At 35.4% G+C, this 17,512-nt stretch overlaps 2 protein-coding genes across 11 annotated transcripts in view; one reads left to right on the top strand and one right to left on the bottom strand.

The window, feature by feature from the left end:
* Positions 1-5,062, top strand: part of LOC136854203 (uncharacterized) — a 471,644-nt gene extending 466,582 nt beyond the window's left edge. For all 10 annotated transcript variants that reach the window (XM_067130510.1, XM_067130513.1, XM_067130512.1 and 7 more), the window contains one exon: positions 887-5,062. In XM_067130510.1, the coding sequence (XP_066986611.1) occupies positions 887-1,567 (681 nt within the window). In that variant the 3' untranslated portion in view covers positions 1,568-5,062. The remainder of the gene's footprint in view (positions 1-886) is intronic.
* Positions 4,517-17,512, bottom strand: part of LOC136854204 (queuosine 5'-phosphate N-glycosylase/hydrolase) — a 17,521-nt gene continuing 4,525 nt past the window's right edge. The window contains 4 exon segments of the mRNA XM_067130520.1: positions 4,517-6,174; positions 7,463-7,705; positions 7,707-8,006; positions 8,540-8,674. Of these exon segments, the coding sequence (XP_066986621.1) occupies positions 5,977-6,174; positions 7,463-7,705; positions 7,707-8,006; positions 8,540-8,674 (876 nt within the window). The 3' untranslated portion in view covers positions 4,517-5,976.

Below are 17,512 nucleotides of genomic sequence, written 5' to 3'. Positions count from 1 at the left end.
AATGCAGGATACATGAACTGCCACCCATTTTCCTTACACTGCATTGGTCATGTTTTTTCTCCGTAATAGGATAATAACAAGAACCGATAACAAAATAATTACAATAAAAAAGGCAAGGTAAAAGATATAGCAATATCCAATTTAACAACCTTACATTGGGAAGACAGTTAGCAAAGCACATGTTTTTCAGGGCAGCTGAAGAAGTGATTGGTAATGTAGGTGAGTGAGGGGTATTCCCTTGCTTGCCCCTCGTAACCACCAGTTAACAACCCTCTCACCAAATTCAGTAACTGCTTCGGCCCCTACTGAAGGATATTTCTATAAAAAACAATGGTTTCTATTTTTATAGGAACAAACTTGAAATGTGAGTGATCCCACATCCTTCTTCATGTCATCCCAATTAGATAGCTGTTTTCATATCACCTTCCAGCCAATGTAAATTTTGGCCCTGTATGCCATTGATTTACAAAAACAAAAATTTCTCAACGCAAATTTTGCCTTATAAAAACAAACTAGAGCCTTGTGAGAAGACTGAACTCCCTTCCAATGGGAGTGACAGTTGATGTTTTTATCTCAGTTGAGAGGAATCTCTCACCACCTAGAGTAATAGGATTTTCTTTTTAGTATACATTTTTATAGTCACCCACTTTGAAATGTAACATAGTCTCTGTAAGGCATTGGTTTGTACTTATAATTTAAAATTTCTTCTAAAAATTATACATATTTAATATAGTACATAAACTATATTACTGTACACACCTAACATTACAGTTTGACATTTTCATATTTGATTCATTCATAAACTTCCTCTCCACACAATTCATGTATATTATGTAAATAAGAAATCTATTTGTGAAATTTTACTAATTTGCATAAATTTTTCTAGGTACCCCAGGAGATTCTCCACTGGCAGTTACGTACAATGCAGATGATGTACAGTCGTGTGGCAGCAGCTATAAAGCAAGCAGGAATTGAAGCCCATCCTCAGGACTTCTTGCTTTTCCTTTGCCTTGGAAGCAAAGAAGCCCCTGAATGTGTCCCACCAGAATTAGTACCTCCCGAAGACCCAGCTACAACACTGGCACATGCAAACAGACGTCTTATGATTTATGTCCACTCCAAGATGGCTATATTTGACGATGAGTATGTCATTATAGGGTCAGCAAACATTAATGATCGATCTTTAAGTGGTAACCGAGACACTGAAATCGCTGTTGGAGCATACCAGCCAATGCACACAAGCACTGGCAATCAGTTGGCCTGTGGAGATGTCGCCATATTCCGTAGAGGTCTGTGGGCTGAACACATGGGTCCAGCTGCACCAGTTGGAGTAGATCCAGGATCTGTAGAGTGTGCTCGCACAGTACGTCAGCTTGCCGAGGAGGCTCTCAGAGCCTACATTGAACCCGGTGATGCACCAACCCCACACCATCTGTTGATGTATCCACTAAAAGTGAACCTGGATGGTACAGTTACTCCAAGACCAGATTGTCCAACATTCCCAGATACTTGCGGAAGTGTAATGGGTGCCAGATCGAAGGTTTTCCCTAGCACGCTAACCACATAGATCAGTACGATTAATCTGATTGGAATTTTAATGTCTATTTCTAATCTAATTGATAGCGTATAGTTTCGAGTTTGCTTCATCTCTTTCTTTGCTTTTAGTGAATCTTTTTTTTTTGTGCAAGCACTGAATCTTTTTTTGTGCAAGCACTGAAATGATGTTACTTTGGATGTTTGATTTTATAACCAAACCATTTCCTATAAATAATTGATTTGATTTCCTTATGAAAATATGTCCAGAATGATTTAATGACAACTATTCCAGTTAAGAATTGGTTTTTAATTGATGCAGGTATATGTTATAAAGTTAATATTGTTTAGGAATATTCTTTGTGCTTAATCAGAGACGGCTATTTTTCATGGATCAAATAACTAAAAAGTTTTGCATACTGTTTACTTATGTGTATAGTATACAGTAATGCTTGTATTTCTAGTGTTGGATTAGTTTTTTACCTGTCATTTCAAGGACAGTGATGTTGCATACATGGTGTGTCCTTAATCAGATGGGACAAAAAATAAATATGGGTTTTATTTTAAAAGATAAAATGTTACATTTTGACAGTTGTGTATCTATGACATTCATTAAGTCCAGTTACACTCTTAACATGGTTAGTGACAAATGTTTAAAATAAGCCTGCATCATTTTCATCATAAGAGAACTTAGTTAATAGAACAGCCTCTGCATCTCATGCCTTTGCTGACTGTGATTCAAAATTGGCATCCTTTTAGTGTAGGACAGTGGCTCAAGTAGTGCCATGGTAAGATCAGAGATTGTGCAAGAATGCAAAACAACAGTAATTAGACAGCTCTTTGCACTGCTAACTACTTAGGATCAGGTAGTGGCTGGGCGTTTCCAATATTGCTTTAATTGTTGTGACATCATGCATTGATTTAAAAACTTGAATAATTTCTCTTCAACCCTGGCTTCAACATTCATTGTGAATACATTTCCCGTGATAACCGTCCCACTAATGTTCATACCTAAAATAGCCTTAGCTAATAATTAGTAACAGTTTTGGCTATCAGTGGATCAACAATGGCTGGGAAAGGTTGAGGATTGAAACCAGAAATCATTATTTTATGGTAAACACCTGTGCTTACTACAATCCCTTCCCAGTGCAGATCATTTGATGAAAGGGATAATACTTTGTCTTACTGTTGGAATGATACTTTTATGTCTTTTACTGTCATTCTATAAACAAGTACACTGATGTAATTGCTTTTGCTGTAAACTTCCAGTAGTTCCACCCAAAACCCTTCATTGCAACACGGTTCAGTGTCTGAGATTTTTTGATTCTTGTTAAAAGCTATTACTCTCCTGCCATTAGTTAGATTTTACGTGAATTAAATACAGGTTGTAGCCTCAAGTGTTACAGTCTGGTAATATCAGTGACAAATGAATCCTTTCATCTTATTTTTAAATAGATTTAAATGAAAAAGTTTGTGCTCTCTCCATTACTCCACAAATAGCAGACCAGGTTATCAAGCAGTAAGTACTGCAAAACTTGCACAGTATTTTAATTTATTCTCCATATTTTGGTTTTAGTTTTTTTACTTAGTATTTTCTTTTTAACTACTTTATATTTGATATTTTATGAAGCATTAGACAGGTATCACAAAAGGTGAGCTGTATATGATAAACTCAGAGTAAAGGATTTTCCATTTCCAATGTGATTTTACCTGATAGATGGATTTTATAAATAAATGTTTAAATAATTATTAGATTAGGTCTCAAGCTGCAGTAGAAAAATGTTCCTCAACAAATCAGATATTTTTACTCTTTGGTATTCCGCTGAAGAAAATCTAGAGAATATGGTTGATTGTTCATCAGAGCATTTATAGAACTTACTGTCATCATTTTTCCTCACCAGTACAATGTTTCAGTTGAACATTTGATATCATACTTAAGATTTCATTCTTACTTACTGGGACTTGCCATAGCACAAATTTGAATATTTTGAAGTTTCACCCATTTTACTGTAACTGGCACAAGCATTAGTTTATACCCTCTATTAAATTTATTTTGATCATTACGCACTAAGTAAATTTAAAAAGATTTATGCATATTGCATTAGAAAACCTTTTAAGGTGCACAAAATTTGATAATTATAATAACGTATAAATTTTATACCGACAGTATTGCAGTTTAGCATTTTAAATATTTGCAACAACTTTGAACTTAGCTTTTTAGTAATATAAACTCCTTTGCTACTTTGGTATTCTTAATGAATAAGCTCCTTTAAATCTTCTCGTAGTTATATTTTCTAGTTTTCAGCTACCCTGAACTCTCGAAGTTCAGTATTTAAGATCTAAATTTTATCATATGAGAAGTTTCAGGTCATAACTTGTTTCGAACATTGCTACTAAAATGTCTTATCTATAGTGAACTTTGCCATTAAAATAGTTTCTGCCCTAAAATTATTTGTAAAATTCAAGCAGTTTCTATATATACCTTAAATATTAGGGTTGTTATTCCTCAAATGTTTTCAAGTAACTGTATTTTACAATTTCGTGTAAGTAATGCTCGAAATTTTCATAATGATTGGTACTTACTTTATCTTATGATTAATCTCGGTCTGTAGCCACTTTTATAATTTGTAATGAGGATATTAGTCATGTGTATAATTATTTTTGCTGGTTAATTTTAAAGTATAAATTGTGAAAATAACCCAATTTAGAAAATATTTTCAATTTCTGCTGTAATATGTATTCATTAATTTATGCTAGAGTCATTTAGAATCTGTGTTCATCTGTATGTGTTACCAATTTATCATACCAAATGAGTCAACTCTCATTTTTATTGGCAGTGGATTCACAAACATTTTTAAAAATTGTGAGCATATACAAGTACAGTATATCACTCTACAGTCTATTTTCATACTTATTGGCAATGCCTTCTCAAAGGTTTAAGAAAATATTGTAAAACATTTATACCCTAATTCAGACTACTCTGTATTCATTACAGTATTTTTATTGGCAGTGCATTCTCATTGATGTATAACATGGCATATCATAATTTTACAAAAAAAAAGAAAGTGCATAATCCTTCCTTGGCAATGACTGATTTCCAATTTGTATAAACATACATTATACTGTAAGTATTATGGGTGTGGTATATGACGGAATTTTGAGATGTTGGACATGTATCTTACAAGCATCATTTTGTATTGACCATTTAGCTCCACATTACTCCTACTTTTTTCTCATCTCATAATTCAAAAGGTTTGAGAATTCCTTCCTTTACAGAGTTAAGAACGGCGCTTAGTGGCCAATTCAAGTTGCTGAAATATGTAGTTACCACAGCTGTGAGTAATTGTAAAGACTGTAAAGAATTTTTTGGTGCTCATGTCATTACTTGCGTTATGATGACCATAAGATCCCTACATTACCTGACTAAATTGTTTCGTCCATAAACTCCAAGAACTTATTCAGCATATCTCTTAATACTGCTCTATGTACTGTTGTTTAAATTTTCTGGGAATAAACTTAAAAAGTAAAAGTTTTTTCAGATTTCCTTGTGCTTTCTTGCAAATGCATCAAATTCTCAAGGCCCTCAATTCAAATCATGAAAAAAGCAGTGACCATACCAAGGAAAAATGCTGGCACATAAAAAAAGGCTCTGATTCTTATACAGTACAACTTAAGCACCATTAACTGTGATGGTTTTGAAACCAGTCACAACTGGTCAGGGATTACAAATCAGTGGCCAGTCCATGATAGTCAAATCTTTTGCCATACTGGTTTGGATTAATTAGCTAAAAATAATTGAACATCAGCAAGCCGGTAATTTTATATAAAATCATTCATTTTACCATTGATTGGCTGACTAAAAGATTTCTATTGGTGGAAAAGGTTTCTCAAGGATTACAATAAACTTTAAGAATTCAGTAATGAATAAAAGCAATATATGTACATCATTCTCCGGACACAGAAATAAAAAAATTAATTGCAAACTACAGCTCAATCAAAATACCAAAAGACACGACTTTGATGTGCAGGAATTTTTTTCTTTTTGGGCCCAATGAAATCATTTCTATGAAATCATCATTGATATTTTCAAAACATGATAGATTTTTTTTTATCAAGTTTTCCTTGCCTTATTATTCATTGTGTCATTACTAGTCTTTGCTACTTTATAATCACCAAGCAAAATTTCCCTCTTTACCTAAGACTTAAAAAAAATCAACTTTCCTAATAAGTGACATTAATTTTTTCATCTGAATTTCCATAGCACACCTTTTTATTTTTGAAACTGCTAACGACCTCCTTTTAACATTATCAATTTTGGATGAAAAAGTAGAGAATTAAAAAAAAACTATTTCAAACAAAGCAAAATCACATCCCTACCTTGTCACTGGTTTATAAAGCGTTGCCTATTAGACTCCAAAGACACCATTACCAATAGTTTTCGAGCTAGTAGTAAATGCACCGAACTCTGTGATAGGGAGTATCGTTTAACTGCTCTGCATTCGTAACCCTGTAATCCCAGAGGAAGTAATCGACTTTAATGCTGTTGAGTCCAGCAACTGGAAGGCCCCATGACTTCAGAATTTTGTGTGTCTCCTCCACAATGAGTTCAGCAGCATGCATCGAGCAACCTCGGATCTCCACCTGTTACGAAATGGAGTTTATAAGTATACCAATTTTGATCGACATGTGCAGACATTGTTATTGAACAAGGCAGAATGGCAATCAACTGACCTGAAAAGTAGCTTAAAGTAGACGTAAGATAATTATATTTGACAGCAACAATAAAGGAAACTATGCAGTAACACACTTAACAAAGAACTAAAAATAAAAATGCACCCTTGAGCAACTGGGCTAAAGACTAAGGAATGCAATGGTACTGAAGCAATGGTGAAGACCAATGTTGTGACAATAACTAAGATTCTAAAAAGCAAAAGATTCTAAAAAGCAATACAGTATGTCTTGGTGTTCATTTTTCACACCAATAAATTGTCATTCTTAGGCAAAGGAAGTAAATATCATTAGGTCTAATGCTTTCTATGTTCTATTTAAAGCATCTCCTGCACAGTGAGCAGCCCAAAATCTCTTTGAAAAGCCTACAAACAACCAAACTAGACGTTTCTAGATTTGTTTTCATTCTGCAAAGAGTGAATGCCATTTCATTTTATTTTAATGCCCTTGCAGGACTCTTGAACTACATTTCTTGCTGATTAGTTCCAGTTCCTCCCCTACAAAACACTTTTGCTCGAGATCCTTGAATGTAAACTGACTGTTCAGTGCCTTCATGTTTAATGTAATTCAGTATGAATAAGCTACAAAGTAAAGAGAAAATATAAAAAGTTAAGAAAAAATAAACTAAATTCCATTTATGGAACTTTACATAAGTACGTCCGATGGAATGCAATCAAGAAAACAGCAAGTGTATACAGACCTGGACTTGGAACCTCGACCTTCCCTGCCATATGCACCTGCCAAACCTTGTCTACTTTTTACCCATACAGAGTGAAAGTGAAAAGAACTACAGTAAAAATGAGGGCGATGACTACCATCACCCTTACTCCAGGTCTACATTTTATGGTCTTTCCCTTCCTACTTTCCGTCTAATAAATAAGCTTTTATTTTTTGCTTTCACTTTTACTTTTTTCCCCCCTCATATTTCTTATCACCCTCGTATTTCCCAATATTACATCATTTTACAAAAAAAAAAAAATTGGATTTGACAAACACAATATCATGTCCGGTATTACTATTTTTCTATTCCTTTTGTAAATTATTCTATTTTCCTTCAATGAATTCCCAAGGTTTAGTTATATTTAAGTTTGTTCCATTTTATATATTAAAATATTAATTTTCTTTTATGAATCCCTTAACCACCTTTTTTCCATCTTGTATCATTACTGGTAAAAAAAAAAAAATTAAAAAGAATCCTTACCTCTTCTCTATCTCCATTCTGGAAAAGCATCTCCTTCTTCAGCTTGTCCATCAAGTCATCAGAATATTTCAGAGCACCAAAGTACACCATAGCCTGTGGTACCCGGTAATCCGCAAATATCGTCAGTTTATCTATGTCCACAAAGGCGCCTGGACCGTCTGCCCGGTAAAGCATCCAGATATCAGCTGCCAGTATCTGAACCCGCTTGTATATCTTCACCTCCTTCCCATCATAAGCAGCCAGTGTCCCGAAAGCAAGGGAACTCGCTCGCCACGATGTCTACCAACTTCAGCGCGCTCCCTTCCGCCTTCCTCAGGACATTGGCAAAGGAACCGTCAAACTTTTCGACGAGTTTGCTTCCCACCTCATGCATGACCTTGACCCTCTCCTCGAAGAGTGGCATCTCGGATTCGGTATCCGAGCGGAAGATTTTCTTCAGATCCCCGACAGTCAGTTTACTGTAATACTTCGGATCGTATATTTTCTTGCCTTCGTCGATGGCTCTGTTGACGGCTGAAACCATTGCCAAGTAGCCAGTCCTCGTCTGGAATGATATGCTGTGTTCAGTTCAGAACGTGAGTGCAGTGTTGAAACTTTTGCATTCACCTGCAGTTTTGATAACAGATTAATTTACGAGGAGGTATGGGTTCACTGAGAAATATACAAATAAGAAAAAATTTACGAGCTAAACAAGAGGAACGATTCCAATAAATCAGAACATATTAATCTCAGATTTCAAGTTTTGTGCAAAATCTCAAAAAACGTGTATTCATCTACACGAGTGAAATACAGGGAAGGTTGGCGTATCTGTCAACTCAGAACTAAAACAATTAAATTAGTGGAATTGTTTAACGAATGTTTACATTTTCTTACCCATATCCATGCTGATTATTCCATAATTTTTAATTTATTTGTAACGCGCATCTTGGGCGAAAACTCGAAGAGGCCGTGCATGAACTTTATAGATAAAGCAATAAGCAAAGCATGGTTGAATATGATTAAATAAACAATGGCAGACAAATTTCAAGGAAACGTTGATTACATCAAACAATAACATAAGAGAAAGGTGTCACTTACTTTTCCATTATATTTAACTGAATATTTGGGAAGACCATCTGGTGTCCAAAAACTGAAGTTGATTGCATCAACGATGAACACCCAGTTGGCAAGTTCTTCTGTTGTCAAACCTTTATCAAGCGGCAAAACCTCATTCTGAAAATATGAAATAAAGAATAATGTAAAAAAAACTTACTTTATACCACTTCTGACTAACCAAGTTCTCAACAGCAAGAATGGAAAGACAACAGAGAATGGGGACTTGTGCAAAAGCTATCTGCTTAAAAAAATACAAGTAAATAAAAAGGGTTTCGTTAACATAACGGTATTTTTTTTTAATAAATTTTACCAATTTATGATTTAAATTTCTATTTGCCACTGACAAACCTTAGTACAAACTACATAAAAATAATAGAGCACAACAAAAGGCAAAAACAAGTTGTAATGTAGACAACCCAAGAAAAATACAACTTTTATGCATACACAGTTATTTCGTGCATATGTAATCCACGAACAAAATATACGATTTACAAGAGGACACGACATTTTCCAACGCAACATAACAACGCAAAAATGTCACAAGAAGGAGACTCATCTGAAGCAGATAAATTTAATGACAAAAAAGAGGGCACCAGCTCAAACTGGAAATGCTGGGGTTTCCATTTTTGGTTGGACTGACACACAAATGAGACGAGCTTCATTTGTACAAGTTCCAATGCAAATATGATTCGTAAAAGAAGAAAAGTTTACACAAATTTAAGAATGACAACCGCTGAACTGTCATGAAACTATCAATAACACTTTCCATAAATAATGTTTACAAATATTTTTCTGTTCTTCGAAAAGAAACTGGTGAGAATCATTATGAAAAACCTTGTTATGGATAATAATAATAAACCATTATCAAAGTAACCTAAATACCAGTTTTATATAAAATCAAAAGCCTCCATGGCGGATGGAGGAGGGAATATCTATCACATACAGAACCTCAAAAGTAAAAACAGGGTAACCTTTATCATACAGTAAATTTTACAAACGCAATTTCTGATGAATGACTTCGAGGGTACATGAATCTTAAAAGTAATCAAGCAGAACATACCTATTATTCAATGACAGTTAGTCACTGCAAAATCTGTTAAAGAAAAACTGCAAATTTTTAAAGTCATTTGCATTTTTCCTAGGATACAAACCTGCGCTTTCATAAATGGCGTTACATGCACCTCGAGCGAGAAACTCCACTATTTACGTCTTTATTAAAGGTAGGTGAGAAAGAAAAATACGGTGTCGTTGGTATATGGAGTTCCTGGGTTAAATGACAATGGAAAGCGTCTTGCGAAAAAAGTACCTGCATTGAGGTTTGACCTCAGTTTTCGTAGAGGAATGTTGACGAATGGACATGAGAAAGAGGAAATAGTTACGAAGTTTGCAAAATTGTTTGTACAGAGTATATGGACGAGAATATCTCATCATTATTTGACTGAAGTGAAAGTACAGATATGAATTCAAGTATTAATACAAGCAAACCTGATAGCAAGGGAGTAATAAAAGAGCATACGCAGAAAATAGATGGAATGCAGGCTAATACTGGAGGTTGATGAGGCGTATACAGTATACAATTATATGACGGAGTCATTCGGACAGCAGGGAGTTTCTGTGGGTAAAGGATGGAACGATTCTCTGAGGTGTTAGTGCATAACACTGGACAAGATCAAATACTGATAAACAAGAGGATGGATATTATAGATTTAAACACTAATAAACAAGAGGATGGATATTTTAGACTATCTGAAAAAAGAGCAGGCATTCATGTACGTAACTGGTGAAGTGACCATTAGATTCTACATATATACAATTCAGCATAAAAAAGCAATAAAAACGACTGCCAACTTTGGCTGCGATGCTGAGGATAGTCTACTCCAGCTCTGATAAATATAAAATGAACATTATGTAGATTTCAGCGACTGCATACTACTGGAGTAACAGGGTAAGGGTTGGCTATTAATAGCCACATTTTGAACTATATTAAAAACACCATCTTCGATAAAAATAACAAAATGAGAAAAACAACAGTTTTGCTCTTAAGTTAATAGTCACACCATAATTAAATTTTTTGTTGCAGAAATGACACCAACCCTGGAAGGGAACGGCAAGCAGAGAACTATAGGGAAAAGTACGTAAAATAAATAAGTCCAGCTCCCAAAAGCAAAATGACCTAAAGAAACAGACGTAAGGGGACATAGCATAGCAGTGGTGGGGGTTTTCACGAGGCCATTGTGGATCACGAATAAGACAAATATGGTAGGCGGTGTCCGGAAAGCATTGGGTATCGTCTCCAACTAGCAGGAAGTAACACTGACCCTCGCCTCGGCACAGAATTTGACATAAAATGAAACACCTGATATTTTCTTGATCTGAACAGCAAATATGAAGCAGTCCGTCTACCCTTAATATTTCACTTAGAAAAGAAATAAAGACAAATCTAGAGCATTTACCTCTATTTGAATGGGGCAGTGTATGTCGTGGAATTTAAAGCACTGGTGGAGGGTTATGCCTAATGAAGTGATTATAGGTGCTTAGGTCGTCTGGACACGAGTTCATCCTTGATTTAACATGTATAAATGTTAAATTCTGGTCTACGCTAAAATAAATACTCCCAAGAACCATAACAGATTGAAAGAAGACCCTAATTCAGTATTCTTGGCCATGACAGACAACTGTCGACGGGCTAGAGTTTAGGTGAATTACTAATCCAGGCATGCGCAGTAAGATGGTACACTAATGCAAGGCATGTACTTAGTTGGTAAATCAAGATATGGCGACAGAAAATACCATTGACATACTGTGACGCTATCAGTAACAAATAAGTTAAATGAAAACAATCTGAAAATAATTCTATAAACTGTGGGTCCTTGATCATAAGTTGAGCCAAAAGAGCACTTCGCCCTTAAACGTGGGCGGCAGCTTGACGATGATTAGTAAATGTAACTAGTCCGAATAAAATCGTTACATTCAGCACATATACTCAGTGACTCGGATGGAAGTTTATCATTAACCTGAATTTCTCCCTCAAATATATGTAATGTCTGGTAATGATGCTATCGAGTTGAGGGTATACAAAAATACGGTCATTAGTCCACAAGTAAATAGCACCCTGTCTTGAAATGAGTTTAGGATACGGTTTTCATGCACAACTCAAGTATTTTCATGTACTTTAATACAAATTGGAACAAATCATCATACCATATATGAGAGGAAACACATAGTTTACAGCGTTGTCTAAACACTGGATTCTAATTAAATTGTGGAATTCTTAAAAGCATTGTAAGCGAAACTTCATCGGGAGGTAAAAGGAACAGCCATCTGTATCTTACTGCGGGAAAACGGTAGTTTCCTGTAACACAATTGTAATTTTGGGGCCTTTCAAAACGCAATGAGAACTTCTTAGCACTGTTACATTGCTTTGGTTGATCTTTTAAGGTTATATCTGCAATTCAGTTTTGCGGCTCTTTACGTAGGTGAGGAGGCTGAAACAATACGGTTCGCTGGCATTAACAGTCAAGGCTTTCACGGTAATCACATTTTAGACCATACTAGCAGAAGAGAAACTTTCTCTTTCTTCACATTTTGTTTGTCGTTAAATCAAGATAAAAAAAATGCAGATAAGAATATAAATGCCAGCTAGTAATAAAAATATTCATAGTACGGGTAGGTATAGCACAAACGTCTAAAATGTAGGCCTATAGTGCAACAGCCTTGTGCGGAAGTACAAATTAATTTGTAAAAATACGCTTAACACAGTTACATAAGGTGATACAATAAACAAATTGTCTTTATATGACTTTGATGGGACAAAGATTTCGGTTCAGGAAACACACTAGGCGTAGGTTACCGTACTCTTGCCATTTCTGGAAAAACGCTAAAGCATATCTTATTCTTATATATACATACACACACACACACACACACACACACATATATATATATATATATATATATATATACATATATATATATATATATATATAGAGAGAGAGAGAGAGAGAGAGAGAGAGAGAGAGAGAGAGAGAGAGTTAAGCTTAGAATTACTTGGCAAAATGCAACTGAGGAAAGCAGGATACCGGTCTAAGAAATAAATGGTTCTACCCATGAGACAGCACCAAGAAAGATATCTCACAGGCATCTCAGAAAATGAAAAATGAGGATAATGGAAAAAAAGGATAAATATTAAGCGACGAATGGAAATATGTAGAAAAACAACAAGCAAAATATCACTGGCCTGAGCAGGTAGGGTATTATCAATTGAACGGGATACGGTTACGTAAACCCATAACGGTTATTCCGCTTAAACTGCTTACCCGAAAGGTTTCGTGTGTAATTTTCATCTATTCTATATTCTGAGTAGGATTCAGACTTTATAAACTGTTGACAATTACACGTTTCTTATAATACTTCGTGCGATTTGTTCCAATTTCCGTCAATACAAATATGGTAAAACACATAACACGTTCTGCATAAAAAAACTGTTCCCGAAACATTCCATAACGTAACGCTGATTTCGGCAATATTGCAGTTTACTTTTGGACTTAAGGACGCATTTTTTTTTCATTGTCTCTCAATTCGACAGCATTGTTAACAAAGATAATAATTTGAGAAAGAAATTTAGGTTATCAAATGAGCTTTCAATCGGATCACCGAGTGCTTATACGAAATATAACGATGTTATTCAGACAAGTTGGACTCAACCAATCATCGTCAAACTACCGCCCACATTTAAGTACATTTTCGCTATTTACGTACATTTTCGCTAGATTAAAACATATATATACTGTAAGTCCTGCAATACGAAAAATGTGAAGCCTATGTCTCTCACAGTTCATATGTTATGGCCCAGGCACGTTTAAAATCTAAATATTCTTAGACCTTGAAGATTCTGGCTGCGATAATTTCACATTTGGGTCGAGTCTTCATGAAACAAGGTTAGTAAGTTAAGTGTATCTTAGTTTAACCAGACCACTGAGCTGATTAACAGCTCTCCTAGGGCTGGCCCGAAGGATTAGACTATATACACACACATATATATATGTATGTGTGCGCGTGTGTGTGTGTGAAGACAGATCTGTGTTGGTTTGGCAATGTTTCTGTCATATTAACCTTGTTTCGTAAAGACTTGACCCAAATGTGAAATTATAGCTCCCAGAATTTTCAAGGTCTGAGAATCTTTAGATTTTAAACGTACCTTTACCCTTGGCCATAACTTATGAACAATGAGAAACATAGGATTTACACACACACACACACACACACACACACACACACACACACACACACACACATATATATATATATATATATATATATATATATATACATACATGTGTGTGTATAGCATATACATACATATATATATAGTATGATATTCTACTTCTGTAAGAAGTTTGACAAATCGATTCGACAATGTAGGGGTTACAATGACACTGTAAGCAGGGAGACAGCGATAGTCTACTGTAATTCTTAAAAAGTTTAACTGAAATCCCTTCGACAGTGTAAGATGCGTAGTGACGACCGACATGCTGGCAAGCGGCACTTGTACCTAATATATAATAGTGTTAACAATTATATATCATGGCAAGGAATTTACAGATATCCAGCTTGAGTAAAACAAACCATTTTACTCTATGGTACTAGCAGCTTCTACCATGGAAACACACAAACACAAGAGAGCAAGGCTTACTACAATGAAGGTTGGCTGATATATATGACATATCAATATAGTGTAATGTTCAGCATTAATTTCGAAAACTGTTTTCACTAAACATCTCATTAGACTGACGTCAATATGTGCTGGAGTGTGCACGGTTGGTTGCTCGAAAACGAGGTTGGGTGCTTTCTGGGTCCAATCTTTTGGCGCCATTTTTTTTGATGCTCAGTTATTATGGCGCTCATGCCTTTGGCCCACCACAGTTTGGCGCCAAAAATAAAATTAAATGATGGAAGAAATGGATTAAATTAAACTAGGATACAAATGCAAAACCTTTATTCTGGACTAAACATTTATGTAAAAGAAAAAGAAAATTATAATCAAAATCAGTAATTTAATGTATTTCGTAATAGTGGGGCTAAACCACGCAATTATTATAATGGTCCCCTTTCATCAAAATGGCGCACAACATTCAAAATGCGCTCAGCAGCTCTCACGTACTTAAGAAGTTTTTGTTTAGGAGCATGGCCAGCAACTAATTGTTCATAATATGTATCTCCTCTCTTTTGAATTTTTCTCAGTCCATGAATAAATTTCCATATAATGGGGTGGTGAACTAATTCCGCATAAATTTTTCTATGCGCCGCTTCTGCGTGATTGTTAGTTCGGTCCTCTCCAGCGATTGTTCGATTGTATTGGTTCTCATCGGTCGTCCTACGCAATTATCTTCAAACCAGTTAGGCAGTGGTTGAAGCTCTAGAGGCAAGTCTTCTGAAAGGGCACCGATGCAGTTATGCATAAGACTGTGATCATTTTAGCTCTTAAAACAAATTCGGAATCGTTGTTATATAAATCCTGGAGCCTAATCTGTTCAAGATGCTTATGTATATTATGTGTTAAATGGAAGAACCTTGTATCATTACTCTTATCATCTTCATGACCACTGTCAGCTATTAAAAAGTCTTCATGTTAACCATTGTTCTTCATATAATATCTGCAGTCATCGGGAATCACTAAATCACGAACATTTACAGGATTTGGAGGAACGAGGTTCATTTGATTTCTTCTTCTCCTTACAATTTGCTTCATGGCGTCTGAATTTGGAAGTGGTGCTTGTGCGGCTTCAGAAATACTTTCAGTACAAAAACTTTTAATTGCCGATGGGTGATCTTGACTCTCTCCAGCCCGACGCTTTACACTGGTTTTAATTACATATACTCCAACGTTTGCTGCTGAACCACCATGAGAATGCTCGTTTATTTCCTTTATCACTTCATTGCTTTTAGTGTGCATACGAGCTTTGCACTTCTTGTTGTTTTCACATCTCCAAAACTTCATCAAACGGTCCTCCTTGCTATGTTTGTCGAACACACAAACATATCCATCGTGAGAAAATTTTGGTTTGTCTTTCTTACTTAAAAATACTTTCAGCCGTTTCTGCAGATGGGTTCGACTCCACACTTTTAAATTTTTCAAGAGAATCAGTAAAGTAAAATTCAACTAGTATGCTACAGTACATAACTAGGTGCTTAGTACTAACGAAACAGTTCCTATACTTTGAATATTTCCTTTAAAATTCTTTTCAAGATAAAGAGAAACAGATGTAAGAGAAGTAGTTTTGATGATAAGCATTAAGTAGATACTACTGGCTTTAAATGTTTAAGAAAAATAGTTTGGTTGATAAGCATTAACCAGGTACTATTGACGGCGCAAAATCGTTGAATGCCCAAAGTATGAGCGCCAAAACGATGGCGCTATAAAATCGGCGCCAAAATGGCTCGAAACCAACTGGTTAAGGTGATAATTAGCAATCTCCAAATAGCTATCAGTAGTTATCAATACTATAAACATAGCATTTCCTGTTTTTAAACCAAACTCTCACTACATTCATTCCAGAAGACTACCCATAGTTGGAGATACATATAGCTACCCAGTTTCATAGGTCTATTATAACCGTCTCTATTTTAAAATTTCATAGGTCTATCATAAACGACTCTATTTTAAAATAAAGTGCAGTCTAAGGTGAAAATAATCACAGAGTAAAGACTACAAAAGTTGAAGTGGGCCAGTTTTCCGGAAAAATCACACCCGATGGAAAACTCGCATGTCATTTTTCATAAAACAACTTTTTCTGAAAGCAATTACAAGCACGTTTCTCGAGTGTGCTAGGGAAATGAAACATTCACGTTTCTACACATCGTAAATTATATAACTGTACACTTAATTTCGTAACATGTACACTTTTTTTTTTTGTCTATGTAACAAAACTATGAAAATTTGCCTATTAAAAGTTACTATGCCGCAATTTTATATATTTCTTAAAACTATACCTAGAAACCCTGCTTCAAACAATGACTTTGGTATCATTATGACCAGCAAACTACTACTGAACAATAACTTGTTCACGAACAACCATTCCAGAACTGAAATTTAACCTAGTTGCAAAATACACAGGCTTTACATGTATGAAATCACTTAACCACAGCGGCAGAGGACGAACGAGAGAAGCGGTGCTTTCAACGTGGTATGGCCGTTGGCAGCGGAGGTGCTTTTGACAAAAGGCAAAAACTGTGAGGACCTCACTATAATTAGTTAAGTTACAGTACTTCATAAAGATTTACTATCTGGGACTATCCTTCAGTCCTGAATGCGATTCTAATCACCGAGTGAACTGGTATTACAAGATTTTCTGGTAAACAATTGTACATCGGTGTCTAGAACAACAGAGCTTCCCGTAGTAAATTTTAACTGCCGAAATGCATTTATATACGTCCGGGCGTCAGTGTTAAGTTCATTTAGTTTAAGAGATAAAAAGGAAAACTCTGAACTTGTTATATTTCAGATGACGGCTGGTATACATTAAACTGGCCTTGTGCCAGCACGAGCCTTCGCTACGTACGATAAGGAGTACAATCCACTTGGAGCATGAGTCTAAGCTTGGGAACATGAAATCACCAGGTAAGTCTAATTAGCTTAGCCAATTCTGAATAGAGTGGCACAACGTCTGATGTACTTTCTAGGCCTAGGGATTGCATCTAAAGGTTTCACAAGCTTGGAATTTTCTAAAAATGACTTTAACAACAGCCCAAAATTACAGTTCCTGTATTATTTTACTTCAGCTTGTGGTTCACTGCTGATGGGTAGTCTTTCAGACAAACTGGTGTGAAACAACACACATTATACAAACAAATACACACACACATATATATGTGTGTATTTGTTTATCTAATGTGTGTTGTTTCCACCAGTCTGTCTGAAAGACTTATCAGTAGTGATGAGAAGCCTTGCAAACTGGT

This window comes from Macrobrachium rosenbergii, chromosome 28 (assembly GCF_040412425.1).
Source record: "Macrobrachium rosenbergii isolate ZJJX-2024 chromosome 28, ASM4041242v1, whole genome shotgun sequence".
Taxonomy (NCBI): Eukaryota; Metazoa; Arthropoda; class Malacostraca; order Decapoda; family Palaemonidae; genus Macrobrachium; species Macrobrachium rosenbergii.
Note: the sequence above shows the minus strand (reverse complement) of the source record. Positions and strands in the feature narration are given on the sequence as shown.